This window comes from Crinia signifera, chromosome 7 (genome assembly GCF_055691185.1).
Source record: "Crinia signifera chromosome 7, ASM5569118v1, whole genome shotgun sequence".
NCBI lineage: Eukaryota > Metazoa > Chordata > Amphibia > Anura > Myobatrachidae > Crinia > Crinia signifera.
Genome location: NC_139223.1, coordinates 55,745,908 through 55,760,694, shown reverse-complemented (window position 1 = coordinate 55,760,694; position 14,787 = coordinate 55,745,908). Strand labels below are relative to the sequence as shown.

The window sequence follows — 14,787 nt, the reverse complement described above, 5'->3', positions numbered from 1 at the left end:
CTGGGGATGGGATGGAAATGTAGTGACAAATATTCCCATTTCTTAGCGAATTCAGTTGTTTTTTGGGTGCACGTCTGAGCTATACAATTGTTGTGGTGATCCGTTGTCCATTATTTCTGCTCGCACCCTCCTCGGGTGGGGAGCAGAAATGTGTGGAAGTCTGGCTTATGGGCACTCCAGTTACATTATTGTCAGGGCACCCATTATTCCCCTTTTACATTGCTAAATTGGGTCGGACCCGGGTCCGGCCCCTTCACATTAAACAAGAGGGCGACCCAGGTTTAACCCTTCTTATAGCCTGGGTCAAATTGCCGGGTTGGTTGACCCAGGTTAAAATCTTTACACAGCACCTCTACCCAGGTCAACACGGCAATAACCCTGGTCTGAGGTGCGGTGTGAAAGGGGACTAAGTTTAGTCAATGTGTGTAAACCTGGGGTATTTGGTGGGAAATGTGCGGGATAAAATAGGGTACACTGTTGTTCGCACAATAATTGAATATTGCCCCAGATTGGAGATCTGGCCTGAAAGGATAAACAGTTTAATTCCCCACTTAGAAGCATTGGATGTACTGACAGTATTTCATAGGGGCAGACTAGATGGGCCAAGAGGTTTTTTCTTATCTGCCGTTAAATTCTATGTTCCTATTTGTCTTTTATGTGTGCTACTGGTTCTTCTGCTTTACGGTCAGAGGCAGGTGGGTGTGCTTGGGATGAAGCAGCTGGGAACAAATGTAAAAAGGCGATGGATGCACAATGCAGCCTCCTGTACAATCAATATCTCCTTTGTATGAATAATTTAGTCATGTTTCATCCACATGCATTAAGCGAGTGTGGTGAAGCTCTATATGTGTGTATTATATTGTGTAGATATTAGAAATGGAAAGCATAATGTACTCAGACACAGGTAGAAAGTGTATTTTGTATTCTTTACTGATCTAATATGGCAGCTGATTTATCAACTTTCAAGTTTTAAGCCCCGTACACACTGGGCAATTCACGTGAAAGCTGCTCAGTTTTCTCGTCTGAGCGTCTTTCAGCATGAAAGCCACCCAGTGTGTACATGGCAGCGGGGAGTGCTGCGGCACGCTCACTTATGATTGCTGCTGGCCCCACTCATCTGCTGTTATTACCAGCAGATGAGTGAGTGGACTACTTTCCATAGCATCCTGCCCCCCGGCGAAGTGGCCGGACAAGGGGAAGACCCTAAAGTGTATGCACTGAGCATTTTTCAGCCTAGCTATTTTCCCCATTATCGTGCACTATGCACACTGGGCGATTTTGAGCTGAAAGCAGCTCACTTTTACTATTTGAGCTGCTTTCCGCTGAAAAGCCACCCAGTGTGAATGGGCCTTTAAGGTCCATACACACTGGGTGACTATGCCCAGCGTGTATGGACAGCGATGAGCGGCTTTCCTCCTGCCCGGCACCGACGGAGGGGGGGGGGGGGAGATGGCGTTGCATAGCGGAGCGCTATGCAAAGCCGTCCTAAAAGCCGCTCATCTGCTGCTATAACAAGCAGATGAACGGCTTTCTCGGCGATGTTGCGGGAGCGAGCAGCAGCGTTCACCGCTCATCACCAGGCCATACACATTGGGCAGCTTTGAGCTGAAAGCCGCTCAAACCTGCTGTTTTGAGCGACTTTCAGCTCAGTCGCCCAGTGTGTATGGGCCTTTAGACTTGCATCATTGCCAGCCGCTGCCGCTCATCTGCGACCATCCAATGATTTCTCTTCTGGTTAGGCGCATGCGAGTGTATGCAAATGCATCTGCTCGCATTATGATGTACAGATTCGGCTTGGCGGGGAGAGACTTTGGGTCGGTGTTTACCATCTCGCTAGGTGATGAATATATGCAGCCTGGTGAACAGGTCTGAATCGCCGCTTTCTTTTTATATTTATATATATATATATATATATATATATATATCCTTCAGTATTTGGCAAGCATTTGGTAAATTTGTATGTGACGTTTTTCTTTTTTTTTTTGTGGTGTTTTTATTCCTGTTATATTTTTCCTCTGTGTCCTAAATAGAAGCCTTTAGAGTGACCGTTGTTGGTGTTTCACGATTGTAGCTCCAGTTATTCCTCGGCTGCACTGGACTTCGAGACCTTACATAAGTTGGAACCTGTCTTTGATTCTCCTAGGATGTCACGTCGCAGTCTACGTTTAACGACCACGCCAACCGGCTTTTCTGAAGCCCTCCACAATGACAGTATCAGCTCCAATGTATCTTATTCTGGAAGTACTTCTCATGACCGGTCATTAAACAGGCAAGTTGTGGAAGTCTTAAAGCTATAAACACTAGATCACGTTGGGGCCTATGTATTAATAATGATATTTCGGTACTTGTGTACTAGCACGGCGCCCACGATATTTGGTCACATGACATATAATCGCATGGCATACACCCGATGTGATTTAAAATTGTATAAGCCCCCTATACGATGTTTAATTGTATAAGCACCCTAATGGGGGCTTACAATGTTAAATGCACCCCCACTATGAACGTGAACCCAAAGCGTGGCGAGCGCAGCGGTACGCGTCTTATGACCTTTTCATACCCCCACTATCCACGTCGGCGTGGAGTTGATGTTATATACTGTGGCGAGCCACCGAGCCCGAAGCGCACGCGTATTACTTATTACATGTATTCCGCGTCCCCTCGCTGCGCTCGCCACACTATATAAAATCAACTCCACGCCGACGTGGATAGTGGGGATATGAAAAGGTCGTAGGACGCGTACCGCCGCCCCTCGCGGGCTCGTCACGCTTCGGGTTGGCGTTGATATTGGGGGTGCCTTTGGGGATGCTTTTAACATAGTAAGCACCCGACACGTTTAATTAAGTTATAGGGGCCACTTTTAACATGGGAAAACCCTTTAGGGTGCTTATACAATTTTAAATCGCATGCCATTGTATATGCGATACAATACCATACAATTCGATGGTATACAATTTAAAATGTATAACATCGGGTGCCATCGCATGCCTTATGGTCTGCGATGCGATGGGCACCGTGCTAGTACACAAGTACCGACATTTCAATTTGTTTTTAAATTGAAACAATATCTCCCCTTTTATAGGCTAAAGAAGACTCACTGACCACTTTGTAGCCTGCCCACATGCTGCTAATCCCACTCTTGTGGATATACCTGCATAAAGCTGTTTACTCCAGCTGAGGGTGGCATAAACAAACAGGGCTTACATAGGAGTCGACTATAGTGTCCATTGATTATGATGGGGATGGTGGGCTGCTGCGCTAATTACTTTTCTGCAGATTACTGTGAAATCTTGTGCATTAGTTTGTTAGCACATAGGAACAATAAAAAAAAAAAAGTGTCACATATTATATTTCGGCCTAAAAGCCGCCCAGTGTGTATGGCTTATTTTAGGCTAATGATAGCAACCCAACCAAGAAAGTTGCTCTATGGGTTTTCTTTTTTTCTCTTCCTAAACCAAATTTATAAAAGATATAGGGGGATATTCATTCTCCCGCAGCCATCTCCCGGCCACAGCTCGCCAATTCTCGGAAGCTTCTTACGGCCATGCCCCCTTCTGCAGCAGGCGGGACATTGAATCCTGCCTGCAAATTCTCGGTCCAGCAGACTGAGAACGGGACAGGGTCACGGCTGTCGGGCCAGCCCAACATTGAATACCCCCTTAAATGTGTTGGCTTGGGCTGTTCTTTATTTCGTTCAGACATGCATAAAATGTAACTTACGCTGAAATAAGTGTTTATTAACTTTTGACCTTGATTGTAGGATCAGTAAGCACATAAGTCATTTGAATGTTCTAATAATTATTTAAACTTCAACCTACAGAAGTAATGCAGTATTTTTGGCAGTTATTTCAGTTTCTCCATGTGTTTTGTGCCAGGTCTGTCCGACAGCAGCATAACAGCAGCAGACAGTCATCATCCAACAGCCGCATTTCTGCGTCAAGGAAAGCCGACTCCAAAGCCTCTTTCCAGCTCAGCTTCAGCACTCATGCCAGTGATGCCTCTATGTTGTCAAACGTGTTGGACGAGTCGTCAATACGGGAGCAGACAGAAGTGGGGCACTTATGGGGTGAGAGGATGTTGGTGCCCACTTCTGAGAACAATAATAAAATCGCATACATTTTGGTGCAGCTATTTTCCTGCAGAAATAAAAGTAGAACTTCACTCTCAAGCCGTGTAGGCACGCAGGATGTTTTTGCCAGATTGCTTGAGAAGCCTTGAGCAACAAATCTAACCCCTGACCCGGAGCAGAGACTAGTTTAAACCTGCCATGGGGATAGTGGTATTCTTGTAGTGTGAAATATGTAGACTTTCTGGTGATTAACACTACAGCACACATCAAAAGAACAAATCTGAGGACTCTAAATCAATAATGCTGCTGTCGGTCTGTAAATAGGTTTAAATTGTGAGAGTTTGTGTCTTGGGATAACCCTCCTGCTGACAGAAAGGTGGTTTCAATGAGTCCAAAATGACACTGGTCTCTGTATGGGTTGTGCAGACAGGTAAATTACTTTGCCTTATTCTGGGGTAGACATATAAGGCAGTGATAAGGGAGGAAAAGGGAGCCAGAGGATGGCAACCAATCAGCACTGAAGTAACATCTATAATTTACATAATATATAATTATAAAGAGCAGCTGATTGGTTGCCAGGGGCTCCTCTTGCTCACTTCTCCTCCCTTATCCACTGCTTCATACGTCTACCCCACAGTGAGGTATTGTATTTCATTAATTTGTCCAGACATCCTCTTGATGTGTGTTAAGTTTATAGGAAGCCGGTGAGCTGTTCTATTTTGAACGTGGCAAGTTATAGTTTTTTTTACCGAGAGCTTATGTTATCTGATTCAAATGAATATAACATATGGGAGGATAAGTGACTGAGGAGGCAGCAGAATTGTCCTTTGTAAGATACAGTATGTTTCCCTTTAGAGTAGGCATTTTGTTGGAGGACTAGGAAACAATTCAGTTTGATTATGTTGCTGCAATTGGCGCAGCTGTGGTTTTCAACGTTTCCTTTCTGTTAATCCGTGGTTACTTGGCAACCAGTTCAGCATGCCTGTCATACTTTCCCACAATATCATTTTGTGTTTTGTATAACACTCGTACGCTACTCCCTCGTGCTGTTTTCCATGATAAATGCTGAGTTTCGTTCTTTCCTTTCTTTTCATCTCCTATAGGTCTTGATGAGGATGACCCAAAAGGTAGAGTATATTCTCACATTCTGGGATTCTTCTGTCAAAGAAATGCAAAACCTGATCCCACGTCCTTATTTTTTTCCAGCCGGGGACACTACAATCATTCAGGCCAATGGTGATGTTCTCACTGCAGAAACGCAGACGACCTTAATAAATGGCTACACTTGCAACGACTGTAGCATGCTGTCCGAGAGGAGTAATGTCCTCACAGCGCTCTCCGCGACTCGCGTTCCAGACCAGTGCACACACAGCACGACTACAAAAATATACACCCGCGATAGAAGCCAGAAGCACAAGTCAAGTAAGATTTCTCCTCCTGCAGCTCTGTCGCCTGATGGCGCTAATTGCATTGTTACTAGTCTGCTCTGTGCTGTTATGAGAAACCATCTTCTTTGAATATTCATCCTTTTGGTAAAAACCACATGCAAAGCACAGTCAATCTGTTTCCCTGTTGTGTTTGTGACTTGTGAAAAGAAAACTGTAGAGATACATTGGAAGCAGTCAGATAATTTTTGACTCTACCTGTAAATCTGTGTCGTAGATAAGACACTGTTTGCCGATATGAGTCATTTGACAACCCTCCATGGGATGGAACGGTCTGCCTAATGATATACATTGTATGTATTGATGTGGCTCCATTAATGGGTGCCAAATGACCTCCTGACATCTGACAGCCAGAATCCCATACCACCCCCATTAATGACCTCCCTAAACACATATAAGGGGGTGTTAAATATTTGCCGATATTTCCCGACATGGGAAATATTGGCACTTGCCTATTCAATACTGTCAGCTCTGACTTTTTTTTTTTTTTTTAAATCGGGTCTGTTTTATCTTAAACAGGCGTGGGTTGTTTAATTCACAGTAGTTTTTCGAAAATTGAGTTCCTACTGTCAGACCAGACGAAAACGACCTGGGATTCCAACTGTTGGGATGTTCTGACAGTCAAAATCCCATATTGAATACTCCCTTTAGACTTCTATACTTGCCATAGTTAAGGGGTGTACACACGGGGAGATTTTGACTAGATAGTCAAAATCTCCTAGGTTATTCAAAATCTTCTAGTTTTTCTCCTCTTTAGTCAATATTGTCTAGCATAGATTGCTTATCATAGATTGACTGTGCAGGCAAGGCAATTTTGTCTAGATCATAGACTATCAGTACGTAGACCAAATCACTTAGTCCGAATTGGCCATTAGCCAATATCTCACCGTGTGTACAGTGCTTTAGACTTGTGTCAGCAGTCTGTCATTAATTTTACTTGCCTCTTCCGTTCATTCTTCCCTTGAGTATGCAACAAGGGAACACTTTGAGATGTTTTTAAATTCTTTTTTTTTTTCTTAAAGTAGAATCTCACTCGAAGACAGCTTTTAAGCTTTAGCTAAAATAATCTTTCAGTGGTTGTATGCAAAATACATCCTTTATTTTATGGCGTTGTTTGGGTTTTGTGTGTTCTTGATCACCAGAAGTAATTTTTACACATACGCATTTGGACATGTCCTCTGATGGATAAACCAAAGAGGATCACTTCATGCAAGCAGCCCTTTAAATTTCAGGTGTTTTAATCATTGCTTTATAAGGTACCACACTGCTCTGGACATTGTGTGTGTGTAGCCACAAGTGCAGAAGTCAAACCAGAAAAGAGAGAGCCCTTCTCATGCTCAGACAAGCTTAGTTTGGAAAAAGGGGAACAGTTGGCTCAGAAGAGGTTGGGACAGAAGTGAGGGTGTACCAGTATACAGGTAGTAGGGTAACACTATAAATGCTCTTTGAAATCCATTCTTATTATGGAAGATCTTGAAGACTGTAGATAGCCTCATTAACCATGGCAGGGAATTCTTATTGACGGAGCATTATGTTTTAGCTTGTGGTTACTGGGCCTGGTGTGTGTGTGTGTGTGTGTGTGTGTATAGATAAATCTATGGATCTCTATCTATCAATATAGATATATATATATATATAATAGAATGAATGAAAGCTCGAGCCATTGTCATACAACACAAGGTGGATGAGCATATCTTTCAATTTAATATCCATAATGCGTGATCTGTATAACCCTTCCTACATGTGACCATCCTGTGATTTCTTTTGCTAGGAGAAACTCCTTCCTACACACACAAGGCGCTGCTAGTGGCCAAAAGTGCTGTCTCCACCCTGACAACACTGCTTATGAAACTCTTTCATTTGATTATGCTGAAGCTTGGTTATGAGCAGAAAGGTACCAAACTCCTATCCCCACCACAGTACTGGTGACCCTGCATAGAATTTCTTCTGACTCTCACCTGGCTTTGTGGTGTTTGGGCTATTCTCAGTCACGTCCCTTTTTTACTTCTCACATATTTACAGCTAAGGATGTCTATATTCGTTGCAAATACCAAATGGCTCTTGGAAAGACACTGACAATGGTCCCGCTCTTTAGATTTAGCAGGTTTTTGAGCTGTGTGCGATTTCTGCTGCAGCAGTCTGCAGGTCAGAAAGGGAAGGGACTTGCGCATCAAACAGCGAATAACTCATGTCTGCTTGGAAATGTTCCAGCACGTGATTGTACTGCGCTGTCTGCAGCGTTATGAATTATAACAAGCAATCGGGATCTGACGCTGTACTGTAAATGTATGTGACTGGAATTATTTACACCCAATCAAATTATTTTTTTTCTATCTGCTGGTATGACCTAACATTTGCAATCTATCTCCCAGGGATGTATAATAGGAGGAAAGGGTTAATCAAACTGTTCAGTGACAGTGCAAGCCATAAACAAATTTTAATCAGACTAGATTTTGGTCTCCTAGGAGTTATGCAAATCCTGGCCTAGACACTTCATTATGTTTTTTCCCCGTGTGTGTATGTATGTTCCAGCTCACTCGAATTTCTGTGGAAGTATGAATGTGACAGACTATCAAACAGTGGATGGGTATCTCCGTACAAATGGAGAATCTCTTTGTAAGTATGGACGCATGCAATGTCATTTATTTTGTCGTCGTCGTCCCCCCTTTCAACCTACTATTAATTTGTAATGTGCACAGATCAGCCTCAAATAATGGACTGAATAAATTGTCCAGAATATAGTCCGTGAGTTCATGAAATACTTGGATCTTTATGCTGTAGCAATGCGACTGGTCTCTAGTGTATTTGTTCCACCTCCAATATGGCGGCCTCCACCTCTTGCAAACCACCATCCTACTGTAATCCTGAAATGGCTGTTTTTCAAAAAACCTTCTGTCTGTAGAAATTGTTGCAAGAATACACTTTATTTACGAAGTGCTGGATAGCAATAAAGTGTACCGACCAACCAACTCCTGTAATTTTTCAAATAAACTAGCCGATGAATTTTAGTCTGAAGTGATAAATGCTGCTGTATTATCACCTTCCACTTTATCACTTCACCTGGCTTAATTCTTCTGCCACACAGTCTGTAACATGGCAGTAATGAGCTAATTGGCTAGTAATTTAGCACCATTTTAATTTGTCCCTTTATAAAATAGACTCTTTACGTTAGCATATAGCATCACAAAGTACAATTTTAAAATACTTTACATGTATACTGTGTACGATATGCAACATGGTGTTTAATACAACTCATCCCTAAATTTATATTGACAAAATAAACGTTTTAATGTGTTCTTATAATGACCAACAGGTGATGACTGTAAAGAGACGAAACATCATGAAACACACACCATTATCCACACGCAATCATCACGGGCTAAATGGGTGACTGGGACCTTGTGGCACATCTTTTCTTACACAGGTTTATTTTGCACCGGTTTATTTTCTGTTTTGACCTTTTTAACTTACTAACACCCACTATCCTGCTCTTATCAGTTTTTAATCACTACACTGTTATTGAACCTATCATTGAAATATATGTAGACATCTTCTGTTTTGTGTATTAGCCAGCTAGGACTCTGGGGATAATGTCTGGTTGAGGAGTCATGTATTTGACCAGCGCACACTGGGTGTCGGTGTGATATCTGGGAGTAAATTTACTTGCTCACTGCACTGTGTGGATGTAGTCATATAACGTATAGTTCTAAAACTTGTATAGCTGACATTTCCTTCACATATACAGGCAAACAAATATACTTTTCAGAATCAAGTATTTAATACAGCGGTACCCAAACGTTTTTGAATCACGGCACCCTAGAGCATCAATATTTTCAAGGCACCCCTAGGCCAAATGCTTCTTATCGAGAAATTCAGAATTTTTTTTTTTAATTAATTGCATTGTGTTTATATGTCACAGTTATCTGGTGAGGGACAGGATTTGCTTCTGTTTGTCCACATATATTATGATTGGCAGCCACAAGCACTGGTTTTGCCTGGTACATTGACCATAAATAATATGAATTGATCATTGGTCCACCAACCCTAGGCACACAGTTTGGGAACCACTGATTTAATAGTATTCAGTTTGTCAAGCTGGTGTGAAGCAAAAGTATAAATCATATGGTCCATAGTTCAGAATAGGCCAATGCCTAGTATGGTGCCCTAATGTGCATAAAGCAAAGTTTTCTTCATAGTAGAAACTCTAAATAAGGGGAAGAAAAATATATTTGTAGTCTCCTTGTGCGTTAAACAGCCCCATCAGTCATGCCATGACTCAGTAGCGCCAAGTTATTTTTGTGCAACTTTTTTCAAGAACAATTTTTATTTGAAAAGTGATGCAAATAAGACGCACCAACAGCTTCTACTGATTAAAATAATATGGAAAAAGCCCATATTCTGTGTGCGGCTGTATCTCTGTAAAGTGTTATATTGCCGCTATGTGTGTTAAAGGTTTAGTGGCATATGTATTAAAGCTTGCAGAGATATAAAGCACCAACCAATCAGCTCCTGTCATTTCAGAGAATCCTTTTGAAAAAAGAGGAATTCGTAGTTTTATCTCCACTTTAACGCTTTCATAGTTATGCCCTAGTTCGCCTCAGTGACAATATAGAGGGGGAGATTCAATAAACATTGGGCAATCCGCATCCATTCGACAGTTGGAGTGTAATCTTCCTACTTTCTTAAATGTTCCAATGATTGGAATACAAATACATGTACAGTAGATTGTCAAATCGCTATGTATTTTGTCGCAAACGGCTGTGGATTCGACAATCCAGTGGTCGTTTTCAACAAGCAGATTCAACGGTTCTGCATGGGCTTCAATGTGGTTGAAAACCACCGCTTTGAATAGATTTGTGCTGGAAGTATCGTCACACATTGAGTGCTCTACGTATGCATGTGCTGTATGTGTAAAGCACTTTTACGGTCTGACCTGTACACCTACTACACAGCATGTCAGTACATGTATCTTTGAAGAGCCTGTCATGGACTTTAGACCACATGGTGCTCACCGACCATTCAAAGCACCCATTGTGGCAATATTATAACATTTGGGGCAATCTTGACAACGCTTTATATAGCGAATCGACATTTCTGACTGATTCTCTGAAATCAGTGGCTGTCTGCTCCATGTCAGACCGGGGTGTGCTGAGGCATGCCTTCATTTAAAACAGACAGGGTGCGATTGTAAGCTCTGCAGTCTTCTCTGTGGCCTCTTCCACTTCTAAGCGGTCTTCTCTGCTTCCGCTATTTCTGTTTTCTATATACAAGCTGTGTGACTTACGTGCATGTTTGTATGAGATGAAGTGTTACATAGAAGTCTCCTCTGTATTTTAGGTTACTTTTTAATGCAGGCTGTGCGCAGTGTTGGAGCTGCCGGATGGTTTGTATCCAGGAAGGTGTTGTCGTTTCTTTGGTTGGCCATTGTATCACCAGGTTATTATTTTGATTTTGCACATTGGAAAGGACTGCTTTCATTCTTGCTTTATTGCCAAAATGTTTAGTTTTTTTTGTTCTTCCATTCACTTTGACTGCATGTGGTTAATATGTTCGTCTTGAGCGATCCCTTATGGCATAGAGTTAATGAAATGCTAAACGTCAGATGTGCATGTTCTGACAGAAGGCATTCTGTTCCATAGCTTGTATCACTGGTACGCGGATGCACGTACGGTCATTCCAGGTCTTACGCATGCTGTATATCACACAGTGCTTTCCTCCGCACCAGCTCCCGGCTTTCACTTCTGTTTATATAGTGGTAGTTTGTGTGTAACCTTTCATCTTTCTCTTGCAGGAAAGGCTGCTTCTGGAATGTTCTGGTGGCTGGGCACAGGATGGTACCAGCTTTCTACCCTGATCTCCTTGTTAAATGTATTTTTCCTGACCAGGTCAGTCTTGGTTATTAGAGAATTGTATAAGAGAGAGAATTGTATCCTCTTGTTATTCAGGTAATGCATTTGCAGTTAGTCTATCCTAATACATACACATTGCAGGGTATAAATGCAGGAAAAAAGCTTTCTGCAGTCCTTGAGTAAATTGTAGAATGCCAGATAAACCTTAAAGTGGCCATACGCTTATACTATGACACTTTTCTACACAATTTCAATGCATCGGTCCAATAAATTATATGAAAAGTGTCAAATCGTATGTCCTTTACTGGCAATTCCAATCAGATGCACTGTCCCAAACGCATCTGGAGATGGTCACTGCTGCAGTAAGGATACATTGTATCCTAGGATGGTGAATGGTATCACGTGCAATACATTGTATGCAAAATGACCTCTTATGATGTATCACATGCGATTGAGCCACGGTGAGTTGCCGAAACATGTGATACCTCAGCCTAGTGTATGGGTGTACTTTACTCTCTGCACACCACTTTCTGGGAGATAACCCTTACAGTATTCCACTTATAGCAAATGACCCTTACTCACTGTTGTCAAAGCATTCGCTTATTGATCGCGTGCGACATGAATAAATTAAGTATACTTTGCATATATAAATAAATGGAAATTCATACTGTACACCAGTGGTTCCCAAACTGTGTGCCGTGGCTCCCTGGGGTGCCTCGGGACACATGCAGGGGTGCCGCGGCTTGGTGGTCCAGGACCAACTCAAATTATTAATGGTTAATTATTTAGGAGCAAAACCAGTGCTGGTGGCTGCCAATCATAAAATGTGTACAAACAGAAGCAAATCCTGCCCTTTACCACATAACTGCCGCTAAAAATCGCATATAAACCCAATCTAATTAATTTTTTTGGACCTAGGGGTGCCGTGAAAAAAATTCTGATTCTCTAGGGTGCCGTGAATCAAAAAAGATTGGGAACCTCTGCTGTACACCATTTTCGCCAAATGATCCTTACTCACTGTACACCATTTTCGCCAAATGACCCTTACTCACTGTACACCACTTTCACCAAATGACCCTTACTCACTGTACACCACTTTGTCTGTATCCAGTTGAATGGATCTTTTACAGATCCTACCTGCAGCAGGTAGGATCTGTAAAACGACCAAACGACAGTGGGGACGCGCATCGGATTGGAATCTGATCGGAATTGGACCTAAACATGCCCAATCTACATACAATCTGCATCCAATCGGTCGGAATTGGATCCAGATTGATGGAATTGAGCCCTAATCGTTCTGGTGTGTACCCCCCCTTACTCACTGTACACCACTTTCACCAAATGACCCTTACTCACTGTACACCATTTTTGGCTTATATTTCCTTACAATATTTTGACACTTGTATTTTATTTGCAGATGCCTTCCAAAGATTTCCAGAATGTTGCTTTTACTGATCCCCTTACTGCTGCTACTGGGTAAGTGTGATCATCGGCAGAAACAGTGTCTGTATGGAAAGTGCAATCAGCCGGAGGTGTTACAGCTATTTCTGAGCTCTTTATCTTTTATTTTTAAGTCTGTCTGTTTCTTCTGTCATTAAGTTTGACACAAAAGGTAAATTTAAATCTAAGTGCTAATTCCTGTATACGAGCTGCCATGGAGCACAGTAAATGTAACGGATTGTACATAATTATTCCGTCTCCCACTGCTTGCGTGGTTCATTTCTCAGTGAATTACATTACCAGTAAGCTTGCAAAGCTGCAGAGATCCAGTCTAAGCAACCCCTGATTGCGCATTTAACTATTGTATTAACAACATATTCGACTCACTCCAGGCTTAATATAAATATTTAATAACCATCATTTTTTTAAATGTACCATTGGTTTGCATAAGACTGACAGATTCTTCTCTACTCATCCTTAATCAAATGTATGCTTTAAATGTATTCCCTGTGTAGGTCTTTGGTGGTGGGGCTTCGATGCCTTGCTTGCCATGCTCTCCATGGTCCGTGGAATCGTAAATACAACACAAACAAATGAACATCCTCTTCCCAGCCTGAAGCCAGCATCAGATATTCGCATATCCAGCCTCGATACGAAGGTAACATTTCATCTCCAATTGCAAAGTGGATAATCAAAACAGGGCTCTCATTACTATGGTTCCCGTAAAGGCAGATATAAAGTCTCCATTCCCTGCAGGGACAGATCGTATATAGCTCTTGCATTCCTTAGTGATTTTTCTCAACAACCACATCAGTGCTTTTGGGGATTTCTCCTTTTTTGTTAATTGTATTGTTTTTGGTGGCAGTTTGCCATTTTTTTTTATATTGAAGCAGAAACATAAGCATACAAAATACAGGTGAATTGAGCATTTCAAGAGTTACAAGAAATTACAATGAAATATGGTGAAATAGAGCTTGATACAATATAGTGTCTTGCCTTACCATCTTTTTTTTGGAAAGATATCTACTTATATTGTAGTTTTACAGTCCTCTCCTGCCCTGTGTTTGTGTAAATACTGTAGATCAGGGGTCTTCAACCCATGGCCCGCGGGCCACAAGTGGCCCGCCGAGTTGTATTAGGTGGCCCGCCAGTGAATTGCGTTTTTTTTATTAAATGCCGTGCTGATTTAAAAAAAAAATCCTTCCGCGCGCTGTCCCCTTAAAATCCTTCCGCACGCTGTCCCCTTAGCAGTGGGACGCGGCGGAGGTGGATATGCTGGCTGGGGCAGCAGGACTGTGCGCAGACATGCGCATTGTGTACTTCCTGACGCCGCGCACCCGTCCCGCCTGTGCCCACAGCCGGGAGACTGGAGTGAGTGTGACAACTGCCGGCAGCCGCACACCTGTCCCTGCATGCTCCTTGGCTGTTAAGACAGCCGACGCCGCCAGCAGCAGCCCTCTGAAGGAGACCTCTGCAAGGGACACTAAGGCAAGTGTCTCAGGAGAGGGTGATGCCGGCTAGCTACCGCGGTGCTGACTATGGGGGAGGAGGGGCTGGCAGTGCAATGTGGCCCTGTGTATGGGGAGGGTGCTGACTATGGGGGAGGTGGGGCTGGCAGTGCAATGTGGTTCTGACTAAGGGAGGGCTGGCATGCTGTGCAATGCAGTGCTGACTATGGAGGGCAATACTAGGGCATTTTGTGAGGGACACTACTGGTGGCATTTTATGAGGGACACTACTGGTGGCATTTTATGAGCGACACTATTGGTGGCATTTTATGAGGGACACTACTGGGGGCATCATATGCATAAGCAGGAGTATTGGGGGCCTTATAGTGCAATGGGCATCATGGTGTGAGGCATAATGTGCAATGGGCATCATGGTGTAATGGGCCTTCATGTTTATATGTCACTGTGCGGCCTTAAGACAGCCAACTTAAGCGTGGAAGGACAACAACCATTCCTGCGGTAATCAATGTCTGGTC

General features: G+C 42.7%; 1 protein-coding gene across 15 annotated transcripts in view; it reads left to right on the top strand.

Moving 5' to 3' along the window:
- The window catches only part of SUN1 (Sad1 and UNC84 domain containing 1), a 54,372-nt gene that overhangs the window by 26,083 nt on the left and 13,502 nt on the right, over positions 1-14,787 (top strand). For 4 of the 15 annotated variants that reach the window (XM_083153139.1, XM_083153133.1, XM_083153140.1 and 1 more), the window contains 11 exons: positions 2,072-2,269; positions 3,876-4,066; positions 5,173-5,196; positions 5,276-5,491; positions 7,286-7,408; positions 8,047-8,130; positions 8,828-8,938; positions 10,852-10,950; positions 11,306-11,399; positions 12,781-12,839; positions 13,319-13,461. In XM_083153139.1, the coding sequence (XP_083009265.1) occupies positions 2,145-2,269; positions 3,876-4,066; positions 5,173-5,196; positions 5,276-5,491; positions 7,286-7,408; positions 8,047-8,130; positions 8,828-8,938; positions 10,852-10,950; positions 11,306-11,399; positions 12,781-12,839; positions 13,319-13,461 (1,269 nt within the window). In that variant the 5' untranslated portion in view covers positions 2,072-2,144. The remainder of the gene's footprint in view (positions 1-2,071; positions 2,270-3,875; positions 4,067-5,172; positions 5,197-5,275; positions 5,492-7,285; positions 7,409-8,046; positions 8,131-8,827; positions 8,939-10,851; positions 10,951-11,305; positions 11,400-12,780; positions 12,840-13,318; positions 13,462-14,787) is intronic. The other 11 variants (XM_083153141.1, XM_083153134.1, XM_083153138.1 and 8 more) reach the window with 10 other exon arrangements.